General features: G+C 50.6%; 2 protein-coding genes and 1 long non-coding RNA gene across 6 annotated transcripts in view; 1 reads left to right on the top strand and 2 right to left on the bottom strand.

Annotated features, from left to right (window-relative positions):
- The window catches only part of ECI1 (enoyl-CoA delta isomerase 1), a 20,254-nt gene extending 17,047 nt beyond the window's left edge, over positions 1-3,207 (bottom strand). Inside the window, exons 1-2 of one of the 3 annotated variants that reach the window (XM_019507520.1) lie at positions 3,002-3,207; positions 434-561 (exon numbers count right to left, since the gene is read on the bottom strand). In XM_019507520.1, coding sequence (XP_019363065.1) covers positions 434-561; positions 3,002-3,161 — 288 coding nt within the window. In that variant the 5' untranslated portion in view covers positions 3,162-3,207. The remainder of the gene's footprint in view (positions 1-433; positions 562-3,001) is intronic. The other 2 variants (XM_019507519.1, XM_019507518.1) reach the window with 2 other exon arrangements.
- A 1,121-nt stretch (positions 3,208-4,328) lies between these two features.
- LOC109290770 lies at positions 4,329-13,704 on the bottom strand. 2 transcript variants are annotated; one of them, XR_002095678.1, is made up of 2 exons: positions 13,633-13,704; positions 4,329-5,182 (listed from the first exon to the last, which is right to left on the bottom strand). It is a non-coding gene; the product is annotated as an uncharacterized LOC109290770 (long non-coding RNA). The 2 variants fall into 2 exon arrangements; XR_002095679.1 differs by lacking the exon at positions 13,633-13,704 and adding an exon at positions 13,378-13,613.
- The window catches only part of PTX4 (pentraxin 4), a 23,877-nt gene continuing 15,696 nt past the window's right edge, over positions 13,663-21,843 (top strand). The window contains exon 1 of the mRNA XM_019507513.1: positions 13,663-14,857. Within this exon, the coding sequence (XP_019363058.1) occupies positions 14,720-14,857 (138 nt within the window). The 5' untranslated portion in view covers positions 13,663-14,719. The remainder of the gene's footprint in view (positions 14,858-21,843) is intronic.

The raw sequence follows: 21,843 nt of genomic DNA, 5'->3' as shown, positions 1-21,843 counted from the left end.
ACAGATCCAGGGGCACGTGCCCTGCCCCTCATGCCCTCCCATGGTGCACACAGCAGCAGTTGCCCCCCCCACCAGCCGTGGCTTTCCTGTGCCCTGCCCTGTCCCAGCTAGGCAGTGCCTGCCCCAGCCCCACCCTCCCTCACCACGGGGGCATTGCACCCTCCCCCATGCCTCTTCCCTTCTCCCTCCCCTTCCACTGCAACAGATTTACCGGCTGCACACAGCTGTATTGGAAATCCGCCAATATGCCTCCTTAAAAACTGGCTATCTGTATTGGCCCCCAAAATCTCTTATCGGTGCACCCACCCCTAAGCAAAAGGACTCAACTGAGCAAGAAACAAGGTTGGGTCCTGCATACAGCTGCACTTTGCATTCCCACTAGCTAGCTGAGGTGGCCCCAGAAAGGATATCTTTATTGAAGTATAACACGTACAGATGTCAGTATGACTCCACGGCAGCCTCGGTCATTCTCCAGTTTCTCCAGGCTTATTGAAAACTCTGTTAGGAAGTCTAAGGAGAGGCTGTTCACCGGAGGACTCTTCATCTTCATCACAGCTACCCCTGCACCCCAGTAAACATAAGAGGAATTAGAACCCACCAGGAATAACCTCAGTGATACCTGCGGGGCCACTAAGTAGCACGCTCCAGTCTCATGCAATAGCATCTTACTGGGTATTGCCATTTGGATGCTCTCAATTCAGCTCACGACAGGCTTTTTTCAGATTAGCTACTAAGGATACAAACACCTGCACAATTCACAAGATTAACCCAGAGATCTGAAATAGACATCCATAGTGTCAAAAACTTCCTAAATTCTTTGCAACAGAAGAATTGCTCTATTACTTTTCTGTAGTCAAAAAATGAGTGAAACCTGATAGCTTGCATTTCCTGAGGGCTGCCTTGAATCTAATTTTTTTGAAAACCACTGTCCACTCCTCAGGGCATTTTTCAGTTTAATTTTTTGGAATCAGAGCACCCATGTGGGTATAATTTACTTGTATAACTGCTACAATTCTCTTGTGTAGGCAAAGCCTAACTAACCCATAGTGTAAAAATGCACCCAACCATGACCTGAGCATAACTGACATCATCTTCCTAAGCAACAAGCAGACAGCTGTAGTTGGTCCCACTCTGACGAGGGGGTCAAGCAAGCCCTGCTCCTGAGGTGGGCGATACCTTAGGAAAGGTGCATGTGTGTGGTGTGGACACACCCATCAACACTATTCTGCATGAACAGGAATAACAATTCCCAGCCTCACTGGAGGTTTGTCTTCACAAGGACAAACCCATCAAGGTCTGCAAGATGCCTGGATATGCAGAGATGAAAGCCACAGAAAGTCTCCTTGGCATGCCATGAAGGCAAGAATAGAAAGAGATAGTGAATCGTTGCTCATTGGCAGAGCACTATCTGTCCTACCAACCAAATGAGGCAAAAACTTTGTGACTGAAATAGCATGTGATCATGTATCTGAGGATTGTAACACAAGGAATACATGAAGGGAGAAGAGAGAGAGACAAGTTAAAGTTAAGGGGTTGACCTCAACTGCATCACTTCCTTGGTGTTAAAATCGCTGCACTTTGCTACCTTAAAAATTGTTAAGGCTGCAGTGTTCAGCCTTCCTCACCCAAGAGCTGAGACTTCCCCCTTGTCTGGGCGCACACTCTGGGTGAACAACTTAACACTGCCATTTCCCCTCCTGCCTCCTCTTCTCTTCCAAGAACTTGGAAGTATTGGGGCACCTTCACTTCAGATCCAAAAGTTACTTCCCAACCTCTTGGGAAACCAGTGGGCTGGTGCAGAGAAGAAAGCACTCCCTTGTTTGAGTCCTGTTACTAGCGCCACCTTCCCACACAGCCCTGCCTTCTTTCCTACACCACCTCAGGGGAAACACCTTCCTTGGCCTAGATTCCGGAAGGGAGCTCTCAAGAGCCCTGGCCTCATCTCCCTCCAACCAGCCACCAAGTTCCCCTGTATCCCCGTGGTCCCAGGAAGGGTCCCACGCCAACCCTTTCCTAACCCCTATGCCTTTCAGAAACAATCCATAACACCCCTCCTTACTTGTGTCCTTGTGTCCTCTTGTGTCCTTGACCTGCTCCCTCCCCAAACCCTATTCAAGCCAGTTACTGTGCACTATGCCTGTCTAAAACTATCACTGCAATGTGGAAACCCTGCCTAGAGATCCAGGCCAACTGAGGGCTTCCCCACTCCCCTAAAACCAGTAAGCCCCAGTCACTCAGGATCTGCAGCTGCTCTGCACTAGCACACTCTGTCCTGGAAGTCTCAGCTCCCCCTTCACTGGGGCCAGGCCCCTGCCGCTGCTCTCTCACTGCCCAGCCTCCCTTCTTTTAAAGGAGCAACAACTCAGACACTACTTCCCTCCTCCCCCTCCTGGGCACTCAGGTCAAACTCAGCTTTGGAACAGAACATTGCAGAGCCCATGAAGTACCCTCAGACTGTGCACAGCGTCACATGCCAGCAGGCTCTGCTGCTCCCAGCAGTGGCAATGCACCCACTCCACATTTCTCCCCTTCCAGCAGCTCCAGCAGGAGTCAGGGCCACAGGGCTTCCCCCAGCGCTCTATGCCGGTGTTTGCCAACCCATCGGTTATGACCCAAAAGTGGGTCCCAAGAGTATAAGGGTCAGAACGAACTTTAAAAATGGATTTTCCTGTAAAGGAGAAAAATGTGGGAAACTGCAGTTTTTCCCTAGCACTGGCAGAGTCCCAGCCTACCAGGGGCAGCTTGGGGCCCCCCTGCCCCACAGACTGGGGTGCTGGGGCCTGCGGGCACTGGGTCAGGACTGGCCGTCGATATTTACAAATGGGTCCTGGTACAAAAAAGGTTGAGAACCGCAGCTCCGCGCAGAGGGCCTGGGCACATGGGTTGGGCCTGCGCCTGGTCTAGCAAATAAACGTCCAAGAGCGAGGCCCGCACCCAAGCGGCCGGGGCGCTCGGGCCCTCTGCCAACCCGGTGACCCGCGCCGCCGGGAGCAGCGCTCACCCGCGCCCTCCTCCAGCTCCACCAGGATGTTGCGGTTGCTGAAGAGCCGGCGCGGCGCTCGGCCTGGCCCGGCGCAGCGCGGCAGCGACCCCGCCACGGCCCCTCGACCCCGAACCGCTCCCGGACCCAGGACCAGCCGAGCCAGACGCGCCACCGCCATCTTGCAACCCTGCGGGCGGGCGGACGACGCAGCCGATACAGGCCCCGGGACCCGCCCCACTCCGCGGCCTTCCCGACAGCCCCGCGCGCGGGTGCGGAGCCGGAGCTCGGGGGCAGGTCCCGGGGCAGGTCCCGCCCAGCACAAGGCTCGCGGGTGTTTCCGGGCTGTGCGGGGGCTGCCGCGCGCGGATCCCTTCTGGGCCTAATGGGGAGCTCCGGAGCTGCAGGTAGCGGCCGCTCTGCCGCAGGGGTCACTGGAAACGAGGCTGAAGTGAGTCCTCGTTCCCGTTGGATGTCATAGAAATTAAACATAATTACTAATAAAAATGTAAAATAACAAGAGTGCATCAAGTACAAAGCCCTGAACGGAGACCCGAGATTAGGTTGGGATTATAGGGCAAAATCCTTTTGGGGTCACTCCAAAACAGACTCTACACCTCCGGGAGACATTTCTGAATAAATTGAGCAGGGCGCTGTCTGGCCCAAAGCAACAGATAGAACAAAGAGGACAGAAACGCAACTGGCCCTGGAGACTGTGAGAAGGACAACAACACGATCAACCGCAACAGAAGTGATGGCCGCAAGGACAGGGGCTTGGACTAAGTGACCATGTTTGGGTTAGGGGAGGGTAGAAGGTGCATTTATTGTAATGGGAACATGGGTTTCTTAATGCAATTTAAGATGTGTGATGGAAAGTTTATGATAGCGGATGTATATGCATAATTCTCTCTCTCTCTCTTTCTCTCCCTCTCTCTATATATATATAAATATATTTTAAATAGTAAAAAAAAAATACATGCCAGGCTGCCCACTGATGCCCCCCTAGGCCTGTGTGCTATGTATATAGCACTAAATAAAGAACTGTGTTTGAGCTGGGATTATGGGTGAAAATCCTTTTCAGGCCACCGCACTACATGCAGCTCTGACATCGGAGGACGACCCCCAAGAACCCTGGGAAGAGTCCTCTGATGCCAGAGACATGTGCTTTGGGGTGATACAAAAAGGATTTCCACCTGTAATCCTAGCCCAAACCTAGCTCCTTATTCAGGTTTGGAAGCCTGTGAGCTGGCAGCCTGGCACTCAGAAACTGAGCTTTGAATCAGGCAGTTCCTTGCTCAGATTTATTCAGAAATGTCTCCCAGTGGTATAGACATGTGTTTTGGGGTGACCTGAAAGGGATTTTACCTTTATTTGGGGCATTGTACATCGAACACAGGCCTGGGGTGCTGTCAGTTGGCAGGTTGGCAGATGAAAACTGAGCAGCAGAGTCAAGTCAGGCATTGCCATCTACACCAACCCACTGCTGCCACTCTGAAGGCCGAAAGGAGGCAGGCTTTCAGAGGTCATGGAGAATTCTTCAAAAAGTCTTTTGGTGGTGGAGACCTGTGGTTTGGGATGACGCAAAAAAGATTTTACCCCATAATCCCAGCATAGTCTAAGTTCTTTATTCAAGGCAATATACATGATACATGCTGTTATTTTATATTTTTATTAGTAAATATACATTTTTGTGATATCCTAACTCTTTAGCTTGTGTAATTCATTACTAAGAACCTTTAATTGTGTAAGGATTAGCGTTGATAAAGATCTGGGAATAAGGAACCACTTTCAGCCTCCTTGGAGCACTGCTGAGACACCCGAGGCAGGACAGCCTGTCTGCTAGCCAAGCATTAAGAGGCCCACCCAGTTTTCCTGCTGTAGTCCAGGAGGTCTCTGATCCAGAGATTGCCAGCTAGGACCAGCCTTATTCACACAAAGGAAGCCTCCAACTGTGGTGGCTCAGGTTGGAGTCCCTGCACATAGACATTTTTCTTTAGTGGCTGTGATGGTCCTGGTTACCATGATGAACTTGTAAGTCCAGAGGAAGTCTAGTGAAAGACTGTCAGCTTGGAGAGGACTTGAAGGAACCCCCCTCTCCTTGGTGTAGAACAGCTGCTGGTTATATTGGAGCTCTTGAAAAAAAATGAAGAAAAAAGCATGCGCCAAGATGCTCTATTCTGGGTTATGGGCACCACAGAGACTCTGTAGGGCAGGAGTGGGCAATTATTTGGGGTTGAGGAGCACTTAGGGAGTTTTGGTGACCTGTTATGAGCCAAGTAAACAGCACCCTCCCCACCCATGTCAGGTCAGTGTTGCCCCTCAACATTCCATGAAAACTCCCAAAGTGGCATTGCTCCATTCTTGGCTGGGATGGAACCACAGGCAGGCAGTGAGAAGCATCAGGGAACGGTGTCCAGGAGCAGGATGGGATTGCAGGTCTGTGACAGTGCAGGGCTGGCCTGGGGCTAAGACAGAGCTGATCCCTGCATGCCCCTGCAACAAGCACTGGTTCTGTGGGCAGGGGCATGCGTGGAACGGAAGAGAGCGGTGCCCCAGGCCCCAGCCCTGCACTGTCACTGCCCTGGAATCCCAGGGTCTCCAAGGAGGCCAACTGGGACCTGCACGGGCAGGGCACTTGGCCAGCTGGAAAGAATGAGGCTGCAGATGGGTGGGGAGCTGCATCTAGGAACAGGATGGGCAGGTAGGGTTGGGGTTCAGCTCTTGGGTTTCTAACTAATCACAGAACAAGATATTTGAATGATTTTTTTTTTTTGGTCCCTGGAAATTGCTTCAAGTTGATGAGTTTCACAAAATTTATCCAGGCTCATGCCGTGGACCAAACAATAGGATGGCTGTCTGTCTCTTGACTGATGGAGGAAACTGAGTTGCTCCTGTTATTTTAAGGGGAGAAACCAGAACAAATAGGCCACAACATCAATGGCTAACACAGAGCTGCAAGCCAGGGTAAGGGGAAGCCTTGCTGCTCTGACAGTAATTTGCTGTTTATGCTTGGTCCTGGTACAGATTTAGTTTGTGCTGTAGCTAGCAGGCTTATGTTTTCATTATAGTTATTCTGGTGGTTTGGGATCATCAGGGATTGGCAGAGGTCTCAGTAGCGCAGGGGTGGGCCAAATCTGGCCCACCAGGCCTTTCTATCTGGCCCTCAGGGCGCCTCTAAAAAATAGTTATTACTGACTGTGGTAGCAGGGAGCCCCCAGGCAAGTGGCCCCAGGGTAGTGAGACCCCAAGAAGCACCCCCACTGGGCCCCCAAGATGGCGTTAGAATGCCCGTAAACCTCCCGGGCTCCAGGACTCACCTGCAGGGTCAGCAGTGGCATGGACTGGAGAGCCTCAGGCACTACATCCACCCCATTTCACCAGTCTGTGCCAGCAGTGAATAGGCAGACACGCAGGGGCTGACGTGACAAAAGCGCACCCCGCACTGGCAGAAGGAAGGAGAAAGACCCAGGACTAGTGATAGGAGCGTGGAGCCCGAGTGAATCTTGTCCTGTGTCATATTGAATGTAATAGTTTGAATGCTTGTAATAAATACCCATTAGCCAGTTTAGAAAAAAAGGCAAGGTTCACCTTTTTATCTAGGGTCATTGCTTGTTTTTGCCTGTGTGGTAAGTGTCTTGATTTTGAATTTTATCTTTAGAGGCCTTGCAGCAAACGTGCTGAATGTCTTGGTTTTTGAACATTGTCTCTAGAGGCCTTTAACAAAGTTAACCTAAAAGTGACTCTTAGGTAAATATTCTGAGAGATCGAAACCTAGGGGCTTTTGGGAAGGGGTTGGCAAGAGGTCACAGCAGCGGTGTGGAAAATTTCCCAAAGACAACCCAGGAAAGGAATCTGTTGGGTAAAAGATCCGAGCCCAAATTTGGGAATAGTGACAGGTTTGGGTAGGAGGGGCCCAAGACAGCAACCCACCCAATAAAAACTGTAACCTACAGTCCCAGTTTGGAAGTAACCTCACTTGCAGAACATTGAAGGAAGAATCGCAAGTGTAGCCTGGATCAGACTGATCACCTGCACCACCCTCTCCATGAACAAGAACTCCTGCTCACGCTGAAGCCATGGAGCGCCTGAGTGGGACTGAAGGAAGGGGACTTGTTCCTATCACTGCTGAGACCAACCCTAAAACCATAACTAAAGAATGAAACTATATCTGGGGATTTGGTTTCTAGGAATTCTAGGATTTTAAGTATACCATGAGAAATAACCTTTACTTGTAATTGTAGTTGTTTTTGTAATAGTAATTCTTATAGCATTGTTTGGGAAGGATTTCTTAAACCTAAGCAGTGTTATATGTGTAGCAAGGAATTTTAAAATAAAATTATATTGTATGAATTAAGTGTGCAATCATTGTGAAATCGTGCAATCAACCAAATACTCCCCCAGCCAGGCGCATCAAACGAATCAGTAAATTGTGTGGGATCTTTCTCTGTTCCATAACCCACTAGAGACATCCTGGTAGGACTGAAGCGAGAAGAAGAAAGCCTGCTCAAGAGTAGAGGCTCAGAGGACCCTCTAGCACAAGGGAGCTGAACTCCTGGTAAAGAAGAGGGAGTGACACTCCACGCAGAGCCCAGAGGGATGTTGCCTGACCCAGGGAAACAATGCAAGCTCCAATTGTGAGTCTGTTCTGGAAAGTGGGAGTTCAGGGCTTTGTATCAATTGTAATGTTGTTAAGTGTAGATAGAATTAAAATCTGGCTAGGTTAGCCCTGTTGGGCACTAATAAAAGCCCCATAGGCCGTGAATTAAGGGGTAGAAACCCTAACTACTGAGGCTGAGAGGATGCAGAACTTATAATTAGATACAGGGGCCAGAGAATGGGCCTGATGCCTCCCAGCTGTGTGAGTAAAAAATGACCTGCATGCCCAGTGCAGAGTCCAGGCACAGATGTTCAGCCAGACATAGCAATGGACAGGACAGGAAGGGGAGAGACTCTCCCCAACATAATTAAAGACTACTAACTGGGATCAAGTCCGGCCAATTGAGGGGCTGGCTGGTGGTACCATGTTTCCATCTGATGGCCAGCAGCCTGGCAGTAGAGTAAGAGCTGGTTGTTGTAAGGATGGGGTTTAAGGGGAGGCAGAGCCCCAAGGACCAGAAATGTCGGGCACTTGTATAGGCAAGCGTTATCGATCAAGGATCCTCCTCTCTTCTTAATCAGAAGACGTGGCAAGTGGGACAGAGGGTGTGCCCTGTTAGTGAGTGAACATAAGCCAAGCTGTCCGGTCCCAAGAGCTGGCGCTCAGTGAAAAGGAGTGCCAGATCTCAGCAGCAGAATCAAGTCAGGGATTGCCATCTACACCAACACACTGCTGCCACTCTGAAGGCCGGGAGGAGGCAGGCTTTCAGAAGTCGTGTGTCATCAGACCGGGCAGGCTCTGGGCTTCCACCTCCATGGGGCTCCCGGCACTCCATCTGGGAGCCCCATGTGGAGGCACTGAGCTTGATGGTGTGCAACTGGACAGCTGGTGGGTGGGGAGGGGGCTTTCCCACTATATACTCCTCCTCCCCCATGGCAGATAGCCCTCACTAGTAGCAGCAGCAGCAGCTGGCAGTAAGTCCTTGGGTCACTCATGGCCCATGATAGGCAGAACACCCTAGCACTGTGCAGCTCCAGCTAAATTCCAGGAGCTGCACATGGCAGCATGGAGCCAGCTCAGCCCAATAGCTGGCATGCACTACTGAGCTTGACTGGGCTGGCGCCATGCCAGCACATGATGCACAGCTCCCACCTGCAGTGCTGGGAGCCCTATCAGGCCAGGCCAGCTCTGTGCCTCCACATGGGGCTTTCAGCACTCCAGTGGAAAACTGCATGTGGAGGCATGGAGCCCACTTGTCCTGAAGGTGCACAGACTGGAAGACTTGGTGAGTCACATGCCATCAGGCCGGCTGGCTCTACGCCTTTATGTGCAGATCCCTGCTGGAATGCTGAAAGCCTCACATGGAGGCATGGAGCAGGGCCAGCTTGGCTCAATGGCATGTGGCTCCAGCTGAGTCCCAGGAGCTGTACATGGCAGCACAGAGCCAGCCCAGTCGGGCCAGAAGGTGCGTACCAGCTGGCTAGGTCAGGCCGACTTTGCACTGCCACATGCAGTTCCCAGGACTCAGTTGGAGCCACGCACCCCCAAAAGGGCTCTGCCTGCTGTGGGCCATGAGCACCCCAAGGGCCCACCACCTGCTGCTGCCTCTGCTACAGCCAGCAGCAGGGGCTGTTCACCATGGGGGAGGAGGGTATATAGCAGAGGGGCCCATACCCACCCACATACACTCCCACACCCCTCTACAGACCTCCCTCACAAACCCCCCAGCCCTGCACACCCTCCTCACAAACCCCACACACCTCTTCACAAGCCTCCTTCATAAACCTCCCCTCCAAATAATAGAGTAAGACTTTTTTTGAGCCATTATGAAATCACCTATATACACATTATGCAAATGCATGTAAATCAGGACAAAATATTTTTAAAAATAAAATTTAAATTAGGGGTGCACCAATAGAGATTTCTGGGGTGATAAAAATCAGCTATCGGTAAGGAGGCATATTGGCTGATACTGATCTGATTTCTGATACAGCATGGAGAGCTGCACAGCTGGTAAGTGTGTTGTGCTGGAAGGGGAGGGGGAAGGGAAGGGGTGTGGTGGGGCCAGCAGGTCAATACAGCACAGTGGACTGGAGCTGGAGGGCCCAGCAAAAGAAAAATGGCGAAGGCTGAGAAGTCCAAAGCCCTGACAAGGGAGCAACTGTACAGTAACACCTGTGCAGTATTAACTTGGCTGTAGGGGAGGTTGCAGACCGTGAGTAGCTCTTAAGGCTACAGGTGCCCTGGGGGGCACAGATGGGTCAGGAGTGCAAGCTTCACTTGAGAAGGGCAGAATGATGGGAACCAGGAGGGACCTGCTTACAGCCAGAACTGGGGCTTGTTCTATGACCCTTAGGCAGCCTCCCTTTTGATCAAACCATTGCATCAAAGTGTAGCAGACAAGGAGAAGGGGAGGATCCTGGAGCTGGAGTGAGGGGGGATAAGGGTTGCAGGGGGTGTCACAGCCACCCCTGAAGCCCAAACTTGCTACAACACACACACCTGTGATCCCAGCCCTGGTCCTGGCCATCCCACTCCTGGACACCACTGCCTACGAACAATGTGTGCCCCCAGAAGCTGGGGGGTCACGGTGACTGTCCACAAGCAGTGGTGGCAGCAGCGGGGAGCTCCTGCAAGCAGCTACGGTGGTGTCAGCAGCAGGGCAGACTAAGCAGGGAGCTCCCACAGGCAGCTGTGGCTGTGTCAGTGGAGGTGCTCGGCCGTGGCAGGGGCAGGGGCAGGGGAGGTGCTCAGTGACAACTGCTCGCAGATGCCGCTGGCAGCATTGACGAAGCTTTTTGCAAGGCGTGCACATGCACCAGCCTGCACCCCCTACACACCACCAATGCCACTGCCCACCCACCTGTGGCCCCTTGGATGGGCTGGTGTCCACGGAGATGCTGCTCATTCTGTCCAGCGCCCCCAGCAGTGGGTATGGGCAGGCGGGCCTGGGACTTGACAGGATCAATTTCCCTACCCCCTGTGGAAGAAATCAAACTTTGCATTGTGGTTGAATCAGAACTGACAGAGCCAGCTTTTCTTTATTTCGGGCTATACTGTGATCACAGGGAGAATTCCATACAGCAAGGGGAATCACCCACTTGTCTGTTTCAAAGGATTTCTCAGACTTTAAGTTTACAAGCATATTTATACTTAAGACAGAGAAAGAGATAAAAAAAATACGACCTTGGAGAAACAAAACAATAGTAAATTACACAAAAATTTAGGAAGTTTACGTAAACAAACATTGCTCTGTGCGTAAATAATATCAAGATAACCTAAGGATACCCCGGGGCATGCAGGATTCCTTATCTCAGAACATTTAAGTGAATTAAGCAGTATCAGCACTTCTGGTCTTTGTCTGTTTTTCTAGTCAAGTAAGCCAATTACTCCTACACGCCCCACCAGGCTTGCCTGGGTCGACAGACAATTCCCCTCCCCCTCACATGCCCAGATAATTGCCCATCCCTGCTATATATATTAACTTAATGGAGATCATAAGAGTACACTGAAGGTTTGGTCCAGAACTCCCTAAAGTCAGTGGAAAGAATCCTACCAACTTCCATTTACAATGCATCAGACCTGTGCTTGAAGCTGGTGGGGTGGTGAAACCAGGGGAGGAGGAAACCCAGGAAAAGGGACACCACACCAAGAAAGGGTGACACACCAGTGAAAGGTGAGGAAGGAGAAAGGGTGAGTGGAGGGATCATGCTGGAGCTGGTCCCAGTCCTCTCTGTGTCATGGGGCATTTTCATTTGGTCTTGCTCTATAGAGGTTTAGCTGTGCCTTTTGGTTTCCAGCTTTGGGCCTATTTGTTCATGTTTCTGTCTGCCTACCAATCTAGTCTATACTTCCCCCTTTCCAACCATGGTGTCAACTCTCTGTAGATTTCCGGCCCTTTCTGCTCATGTCGTATGGGACTGGTTCAAAAGACAAATCCTTTCTCTGCAATTCAAAATTCAATAACTTACCATGCCAGGAAATGCTGCTATGAAGTGCACTGCACTGCCCTGGCTGAGCTGCCTGCTTGAAAGTAGAAGCAGCATAGCTTGATTGCAGCACTATCCAGATGTGGTTAATTGGCACTACTGAGTTGTTAGGTCACTGGCATGACAACTTGTTTCGTGAATGACAGAAAGGCTTTATTTACTACAAGTATTCACTGTTAAATGAGCCTAAAGCAGAGCAAAGTCCAGTATTTAGCTGTATAAATGATAATTTCTCACCAATACAGGGAAAGAGGCAGTCTGTCTGTCTTGTCAGCTTTTCTAAGGTGTGGATCTGATCACCCACAGATCAGCTGGGCACAGCAGCCATTCTTGTCAGAATGGATTTTCAGTCTTGAAGTGCATGCTGTTAGCCATCTCACTTCTCTTTTATACCTTTTGTGACAGGGGGTAAGCTTGGGGCTGAGTCATATGCTAGCCTGTCCACCTGTCTCTATGGGGCAGCCCACTCCATCTTGCCTGCCACAACTTTGCTGTTCCCATAACTGGTGGTAAATGCAGGAGACTGCCCATTACATGCCCTGACATGCCCTGATGCCAGGGGGCACTATCTGCAGCTCCAAACCTTTCCTACACTGCAGCCCATGCCTCGCAGATGGCATCCATGGTGTCATTATGCTCCCAGCCTACAGCCAGGCTAAGCTTAGCCCTCACTGTCAGGCCTCTTTCATATGCACATTCACACTGCCCTCCTCTCACTAGCGCCTCTTGCACTCCACCCCCTCTCGCAGAGTCTCTCTCACATCGAGAACTTGTTCCAGCCTGCTCCCCTAGGTCATAGGCTTTATCTGACTTACGCCTTGGGTGGCAGACATAGGCTCTTGGGCCTCTCCTATGACCCTCACCTGAATAGTGCCCAGTCAAGTTCCTGACCTGAACCAAGCTTGCCCTGGCCCCTCCTGGGGCAACTTCACATAAACATACACAAACATATTCTGGGCCCCTGGCAGCACATATTGGACTCCCAGCCCTCTGTTCCCCTTTCCTGGGGCTCCACACTTCCCTCAACTTGCTCTCCAGGGGTTGCCCCATGTGCTGCCCTTCAGGCTGTCCCACAGCCCTACTCAGCTCACCCACATATGGTGCCCTTCAGGCTGATCCTCAGCCCTACTCAACCCTCTTCCAGGACCTCACTACCACCCCTTCTCTAGGGTTATACATCTAACCCCTCCTTTGGGGCTCTGGGGTTTCCCTCCTCTGTGGAGGCTCAGGTGGCCATAGCCATGCCTGGCACCACCTGGGTCTTATACCCTCATTGGGCTCAGGTGGCCATAGCCAGGTCTGGCCCCCTCATACCCAACGTTGTGGGCTAGGGGTTAAGGTGCTATGACCTGCCTTTCACCAGGATGGTAACTAGCCTGGCATTTCCTGGGGACTCCCACACCACCAGGAGCCCCACCAAGCCACCCATCCCCAGCAGGGTGCAGTTTTAGGTCATGCCAAGGACCAGGAGCCTCCAAACTACCCCCATAAGCTCCCACCCTTACCACCAAAATGTTTCATACAACCTTTCAGCCAAGTAATATTTCTACCCAGCTACCCATAGCAAACTGCTATGTTTATATAGGCAGCCAGTGTTTTAAAATGGCTGCTGCAATCAAGCACCTGCTGGCTACTTGACTCCACCCTTAAAGAGGCAGGCACTCCAAATTCACTGCCACACCCTTTAACTCAGTGTCTTCACAGCATTCTTGTAGTAAACCAAGAGAGTCCCAAGCAATAACTGACAGGAAAGTCTGTTAATCAAACTGCTCATTATTGGTTATCAGAAAGTCCCAATTTGAATGAATTACCTTCCTCAGTGACAAGAGGTTATCCATTTCTACTAAGTTTGGAACATATCAGGAAATTGATTAACAACCTGGAAAAATACAAGATTTTTGAGGAGTCATCCTTGGGAGCCACTAAAGCAAAACAAGAATAAATTAGGAGGAGACATCTATCACATATACAGAATGACTCTTCCTGCACATAAACATGAATTAATTGCAAAATAAATGTTTACCATACTAATTAATCAAGGATAGACATTTCATACAGTTACTTACCAGACTACCCAGGAGCCCGCTTAAAATCATCATGAATATAGTAAGATAAGCTGGAAGTGATGCCTCATCATTTCTTTTCAGAAGAACCAGCCACAAAACTCACATCCTCTTGCACTATGCAACTGTCATTAGTATTTTGTATTTTAACTTTTGTGAGTAGGCCCAAGCTCAGCCTGAGTTTCACAGCCATCAGAGTGATGAGGCCAACTAGCCTATCCGCCTGGTAATTAACTCATAGTGCTGTGTGGACACAGTTACATTAGTGCATGTGAGCCAACATACTCTGCAAAGCAGAATCCTGATGAGGTTATGTGGGGCCTCTGAGGGCAGTTAGCAGGTGTCTATGATTCCCAAGTGCCTGTCTGTTTAGAGCTTTACCCTCAGAGTCTCCTGAAGCAAGTGACTATGGTGAGCTTCTATATCCAGCAGGCAGACCCTTGGCAGAATGTGGATGGTGTGGATATTGATTTGATCTGGTGTGTGATGACTCTTTCTGTGACAATGGCCATCTGGGTTGCTGCTCCTGTACCAGTGAGCTGTGCTGCATGGAAGGTTGTTGGTTGCACCCCAAGCCAGAGCAGTGCTAGCAGGAAGCCATTGGCTTGGATCAGGAAGCAAGCAGACCCACGCTCCTGCAAAGCTCATCTGGGCTCCTACATAAGTCTGGCTGAGCAGAGATGTTTCTAGTGTTCCAATAAAACCAGCCAGGCTGACTCAGAGCTGGGGAGAGAGGTATCCTAGTGCTTTTATAAACAGGAGCAGTCCGATCTCTGCCCCTCCCCTAGCCCTGCTCCTGCTCCCTGTTAGCAGGGCCTCTGCTCCAGCCTGATTTGCTCCTGAAGTAAGAACTACTCCTGTGCTAAGCTTGGCTCCTTGGGAATGCTGATGGAGTCTGCAGATCCTGTCTGTTTTCAGGCCAACCCACAGACTTTGTTTAGCAAAGGAATGTGAGACCTTAGTATCGAAGGAAGAAAGCCAGTGAGCAGCCACAGAGACTAGAGAAAGCCAGAGAGAGAGAGAGAGAGAAGTGAAGAACCCTTCCTGAGACCTACCAAGCAGCTTTGTGAGGTCTGCTCTCTGTTTCAGAATGAGCTGGGTGAGGAGGATGCTGCCCATTTGCTTTCTTCTGGCTGTTGCCTGTCTGCAGGGAAGCTTGCTGCTGGAGGCTGGACCAGGGGAGCCGCGAAAGCCCTTCTTTGAGAGGTTTAGGAGACTCGAGGAGCAGGTGATTACACAGCTCTTTTGAAATGTCTTTACTGGAGAGGCAAGGCCAGTTCCATTGACCTCATTGGGGCACTTACTCCCCATGGTCTGTATTTTGTCCCCCTGATGTCAGCATGTACAGCCATGCATTTCTACAGTATCTACCTAGGGAGTTGCTCCAGCTCTGTAATATATGTATGTATGGATACATATAGTCTCACAGTTTTTACTTAGGCAAAACTTCCATGAAGTTTCCCTAAGCCATGGGATGTAGCTGTGTACCCACATCCCTTGAGGGTGATGTATGTGTATCTATGTAGATGGATGGATGGGCAGCTGCTGTTTGTATCCATTAGAGACACCCAGCCGGCTTTCTCCATGGCAGACCAATGGAAGTTGCTTTAGGCCAGGCTTGTCCAACATATGGCCCATGGGCCACCATGCAGCCCACCAAGCCATTTTCTGATGCCCAAGGTCCCTCGCTCGGGACAGGCTGGTGGGGGAGGGGAGGGGAGCTGCTCACCCACACGGGGCTGGGCTTGTCATGTGGGCAGGGTGCTGCCACCACTGCCGCCCCAAGGCCTGCACGGCGCGGGGCTGCCCCAGCCATGCCTGACAGGACGAGCTGAGGACAGTGCCTGCTTTTAGTTCTCTTCGGTTTGGCCCCTTGCCCCTGGTGTCCTGTCCACCTCCCGGGACCCGCCAGGCTCGGCAGTTGCGGGGTGGTCGGCAGGGCAGCCCCGGGGGGGCCTCAGCAGGTGGGGTCCTGGCGTGACCTCTGCGGGGTGAGGCAGCGGGAACCAGTGTCTGCCGGACCCCGCGCTCCGGGCTTGCAGCGCTGAGGCTGCCAGGGCTGTGTGTGTGGTTGACCGGGCACCACGGTGAGTGAGGCCATGCAGGCTGGTGGGTGAGGGGCTGCAGTGCAGCGGCCGCCTTGCTCTGGCCCCCCTCGGGCAGCTGTGGCTCGTGGGGCTGCACTGCTTGGGGGATGGGGATGTGGAGCTATTTATTTCTCCCCATCAGTCTCTGGGGCAGCAGCTGGCTGGATGCAGAATGGGTCTCTCTTGCCTCTGCCCACCAGCAGCTACCATGAACCTTGCAGTAGTAACAGGCAGGTGCAGTAGGGCTGCACAGGCAGGGTCTCTCTGGCCCAGGACAGAGAGTGTTTGAATATAGTTCGCCAGACCACTGAGTGATAAAAAGTTCATGATCCAGCCCCACATTCAAAAAGGTTGGACGGCCTTGCTTTAGATGCAGCACCTCTGAAGATGCAACTGTCTCTTGAGGTGCCTGGGTATGGATAGACTTTAAAGACTCTTTTGTGAATGCTTGTACCATTTGTGTAGAGCAGGGGTGGGTAAAATGCAGCCCGCGGGCCGGATGCAGTCCGCCAGACTGTTCTATCCAGCCCACAGGGCCCCTAAAAAATTTAGAAAATTAATATTTATCTGCCCCTGGCTGCCTGTCATGTGGCCCTCGATGGCTTGCCAAAACTCAGAAAGCGGCCCTCCACCTGAAATAATTGCCCACCCCTGGTGTAGAAGGAAGTGAGTGTAAATGTCCAGGTTAGAGCACTTTGAGATCCTAGTAATTAGAAGTGGGATTAGAACAGCTAACTCAATGAATCCAGTTCCCAGCAAAGGCAGGAGCGAGCCTTGCTGCACAGCTGGCTGGGTCTTTGGTAACTGGCTGGCTTATCTGCCCACCAGTTGGAACCAGCAGTGCTGACCTGCTGAGCCATTCTTCAGGGTGGGCGGTATAGGGGACTACCCAGGCCACTGTGGTCAGGGGGGCCCCCACACACCCTCCCACACATGCACACATGCACAGCCACCCACACACACAGGCACAGGCCATGCTCTGCCACTTATGGCAGGTGTAAGCCACTGGGGGACTTCAGTGGCAACTAATCCTGGGGCTGGGCAGTTGGGGCCTGCCTCTCCTCGCTGCACCTGGAGCTGACTGGAGCCAGCTGAGGCAGCAGGATACAAAGCCCTCTGGGTGGCAGTGGTGAGGAGGGGCTGCTCTTGGTGCTTGTCATGCTCAGCCTGTTGGGGTTGTGCCCAAGCCCAGCCCCTGCCCCCACCACTATTGGTTCACTTGTACACAGGGTGGCTCCCGCCAGGGTCCAGAGAACCCCAAGTGCCCAGGGACCTGCTGGGCCCCCCACATCCAAGTGCATGCCTGGCTGCTGCATGTCATGGCCAGGTAGGCGGCCAGGGTACCATGAAGCCTGCTGCCCTCCTCACTGGCTGATGGGGACAGCAAAGCTGGCAGCAGCCTGGAGGCACCCAGTCGCCTCCACCCACAGCAGGAGCCCAAGCCTGGCAGAGCTTTGGTGGCAGTGGCAGGCTCAGGCCACAAGACTGGTTGGGAGGGGGGCATCAAAAGCTGGGCCAAAGGCAAGGCAGCAGTGCACAGCGAGAAGGTGGTGGGGCTGGGCAGCCCTGGCTTGAGTGCCAAGGGCATCACTATCACCCACCTGCTGGGGTTGGAGACTGAGCTGCAGCTGCTGCTGCTCCCCCCTTCCCCCTTCCCTCCCGCCGCTGCCACCAGTGTACTGGGTGCAGGCATGGGTGGCACTGGGCAGTAGTGCCCCACTGGTGGGCTGGGCTTCCTGTGCAAGCAGCCCTGCCTGCTGCCCCCACACCCCACAACACATCACTCCTTAACCCCCCCACACACATTCCCACACACCCCAAGCACACACCCAACACACACAGTGATGTGGGGAGGGAGGGACAGTGATGGGGGAAAGACGGGAGAGCAAAATACAAGTTTGTCCAGGACTCCATTTTCCCTAAAGCTGGCTCTGCTGACTTGAGTTCTGTTATGTTTTGGTCATCCTGTGTGTTTCAGCTGTTGCCCTGTGGGGTCAGGCCAACTCTCAGGATCAGAATATTGCCCTGTTAGAAGGGAGGGTGTGACACAATTGCACATATACAAACACACGAGTCAATTAGGTGAATACACACACACATATTACCAACTCAGGCATATACACATCCAAACCAGCCTAGACACATGCATACCTATCACCAATTCAAGCACACTACACACCAACAATTAGACAACAATCAGTTGTGAATACCCACACACAGTTGTGAGTACACATACACAGATCACTAGTTCGTATATCACGCACATGATGACATGTATGTGTGTATGTGTATATTTACCAGTTCACACATACCACCCACCTACACACACAGGTGAGTTCCTAACTTGGATGGTACGGTATGTATGTGTGTGTTTGGGGTACTTGGGATACCTGGCGGAAGGTTAAGGTGAGAGAGAAAGTGTAAGGATTGAAAGTTGCTGGAACTGGGATTAGAACCAGTAGACTAGAGAGAAGCTGGCTTAGGAAATGAGGCTTGGGGTTACTTAAGGTCAAGTGGCCCCGGGGTTACTTGGGGTCACCCGATGCCAGGGTGGAAGCAAGGGAAAAAACTCAGTAGCAAGGGGGAAACAGTCAGGAGACAGAGGCAGAAAGCTTGGAGATCAGGGGAAAAGGCAGTGGGGACAAGGCAATAACAGTGGCAGAGATCAGGAGAAAAGGCAGTGGAGATGAGACCGTGGCAAAGAAACAGGGGTTTGCAGACAGAGAGGATCTCAGGACAGCTGGAGCCACAGGAACATGGGACAGGTGTTGGAGGTGGCAGTGAGCCAGAAGCAGGAGAGGGAGAAACGAGACAGAAGTTAGAGCAGAGATTGGAGCAGGGCCGGAACTGTAGTAAAGCAAAACCCAACTCAGGGGTCCAAATAACAGTTTTATTAAATGAACACTATACTGTACAGCTTGGTTCCTACACACACTCCCACACACACAGACACAGAAGCACTCACAATGGCAGCAGGAGAAAGAGGCTCAATGGAAGGGTTGGAGTCCAGGTAGGGAAGAGAAACAGAGTCCAAGTCCTCGGTTGAAGAGAGGGTGGGGGTGATAGCTACCTATCCAGGCTGAAAAAGGGGTCTTTGTCCAGCAGATGTTGTCCAGAGGGGCGTTGCCAGCAGGGCCTCTGGGTGGATAGGTGGTGCGGCATGGTGCTGGTCCAGATGGAGAGGGTGTCCCAAGAAGTCAGTCTTCACTACCCCTTGTTATGGGGCAGACTACCTATGATCTCCTGTGGGGAGGGCATGTCCAGGCAATCTCAGTCCTATTCCAGAGGATTCCAGGTGTTCTTACTCAGGTGTTCTTACTCAGTACAGCCTTGGCACATTGGTGGGTTGCCTCATCTTTTGTTTCTTGAATGCTGAGGGTGGTTCCAAGGGCTGGGTTGTTGGTCCAAGTATTGGTTTTGATGGTTCGGTCATTCAGAGGGAGCTATGTTTATACCTACTGCCATTGTCTCTCAAGCACCCTCATTTATCCCCATTCATTCAGGAACCAAGTTACATAGGAGGGGTAGGTGTGAGTCATAGGTTACACAAAAGGGCATGGGGACAAGATGGAGACTTGACAAACAAAATGGAATTTGACATGACTTATGCTAACTTACATATGTAGGCCTAAATCATATAGTATCAGTAAAACAGTAATATAGAACAGTAAAAATCAATATAAACATAATAATTATACAATATAAAGAAGGAGAAAAAACAAAACAAATACAACTTGTTACCAAAATAAAATGCTGACGCTTATCCTATGTCTTAGCTCACTTACACTTATCTATAGGGAATAGAGAGGGAGAGAAGAAGTGAGAAATGGTTGGGTAAGGGGAGGGAATGTAATAAAAAACAAAACAAAAAATGGGAGTTTTGCTACATATTCCCCCTTTGACATTAACCTTACACAAGGGTGATTTTACTATACTGTTTGGGTTACTGAACACCATGGTCCAGCTATATAGAAAGGAGGTGTGTCATCTTCAGCTGGTTTGAAGTTAAAACAAAACCAAGGCAGTTAAAAGAAATTAAAAGAAAAACCTTGGTGGGGTGGAAGAGAGAAAAAAACAAAAAAAACATAATAAGCTTGCTTTAAACAGTTACAATGGTATAGTTGTCTCTTCACTTATTAAAATAATGTTGAATTAAATATGACTTTGAGTGCAGTTTCTTTTTACATGCATCTTGTTACACTGATATCCTAAATAGCATTTAAATCCTTGAGAGAAGTAAAAGAAAACAAAACAAAACAAAACATGTTATCAGATAGTTTAGAGAAGAGGGGAGAAAGAGGAAAAAAAGCAAAACAAAATACACATAACCTTTAATAAATATCATTTTGGTAATCAAATGGAATTTAAAACTTTATATGAATTGTTGCCTTTGTTTTAAATATTAGAACAACTTTCCAGTCCAATTGGATGGAAGTGTTCTGGTCTGGGATCTACAAACAGATTCAATTTTTAGAGGCAGTATTTCCAGTGATTTTTATCATATCTTTATGATATTCATATGTATTTAAACTGTGACAATTTAAAACAGACCAAACAAACACCAAACATATAACAAGACAACACAAACAGACAAGATGGCGGAGGAGAACAGGATGGGGTTTAACACAGACAAGTGTAAGGTGATGCACCTGGGGAGGAACAATAGGCACCACACATACAGGCTGGGGAACTCCCCTCTTGTCAGCACAGAGGTGGAAAAGGATCTGGGAGTCATTATTGACTCCAAGATGAACATGAGTCGGCAATGTGGGGAGGCGGCTAGGAAGGCGAACTGCACCTTGTCGTGCATCCACAGATGCATCTCGAGCAGGTCCAAGGAGGTGATCCTCCCCCTCTATGCGGCACTGGTCAGGCCGCAGCTGGAGTACTGCGTCCAGTTCTGGGCGCCGCACTTTAAGAGGGATGTGGACAGCATCGAGAGGGTCCAGAGGAGGGCCACTCGTATGATCAAGGGACAGCAGGGTAGGTCCTATGAGGAAAGGTTGCGGGACCTGAACCTGTTCAGCCTTCAAAAGAGAAGGCTGAGGGGGGATCTTGTGGCCTGTTATAAACTGGTTAGGGGGGATCAGCAGGCGCTGGGGGAGTCCCTGTTCCCCCGAGCGCCGCAAGGAGTGACCAGGAACAATGGTCACAAGCTGGCGGAGGGAAGGTTTAAGTTGGACATCAGGAGGCGCTACTTCACGGTCAGGGCGGCTAGAGTCTGGAACCAGCTTCCAAGTGAGGTGGTGCAGGCTCCCACCCTGGGGGTTTTTAAGAGGAGGTTGGATGACCACCTTACTGGGGTCATTTGACCCCAGTGCTCTTCCTGCCATGGCAGGGGGTCGGACTAGATGATCTGCTCAGGTCCCTTCTGACCCTAGAAACTATGAAACTATAAGACAATTTTTTGTAATTTTTGCCATGGCTTAGATGAGGAAGATGCTGCTGGTGGTAATGAGGCCTCCTGATCTATCAGTCACCTTTGATTACACTGTGGTTTCTGCAAAAGAAAACAAACATGCACAAACCTGCCAAGGAAAAATCCTTGCAGTGGCTAATTATTCATATTTACAAATGTACAATGCTGACGTGCAGTGGAAGTGCATACATCATTGCCATTCTTGGGGTGCTTTTCTTCTATACTGAAAAAGTGGAGCAGTTACCTACAGGAGGGTGGCCCTCATAAGTTGAGGATTTCTATGGCCTTTTCCTGCCTCAGCATTGGGGTGGGCACCAATCAGCCCATCCAGTGCGTATTTTCCAATGGCTTGGAGCCGTTCCTTCCTGCTAGCCAGGAAGGGTGGCCGGCAGGATAGAGAAGACTGTTTACCCTATTCCTTGAGGGTCAGGTGATTTATTGAACAAGGGGGCTCCCAAAATTAATTGCTCAGTGGAGCCCTCCTGTTCCTGTAAATGTGAGATTGAGGGATGCCAATACCCTTGTTACAATTAAGCCAAGTTGTCATTTTAAAGATGAGTTTTTCCTTTAGAGGGACAATTTCTCCCTCAGAACGTTTGCTTAGAAAGCCTTTTCCGTGTTCTTTTTGCTGGGCATTGTGAAATCCTTAGGATACTTGAGGTAACACGATACTGTTGTTCCTTGAATATACATTTAAAATTATACCAG

This window comes from Gavialis gangeticus, unplaced genomic scaffold, assembly GCF_001723915.1.
Source record: "Gavialis gangeticus isolate Ggan-Ray unplaced genomic scaffold, GavGan_comp1, whole genome shotgun sequence".
In the NCBI taxonomy this organism is placed as follows: Eukaryota; Metazoa; Chordata; order Crocodylia; family Gavialidae; genus Gavialis; species Gavialis gangeticus.
The sequence above is the reverse complement of the archived record's forward strand: the minus strand, read 5'-3'. Positions and strand labels throughout refer to the sequence as shown.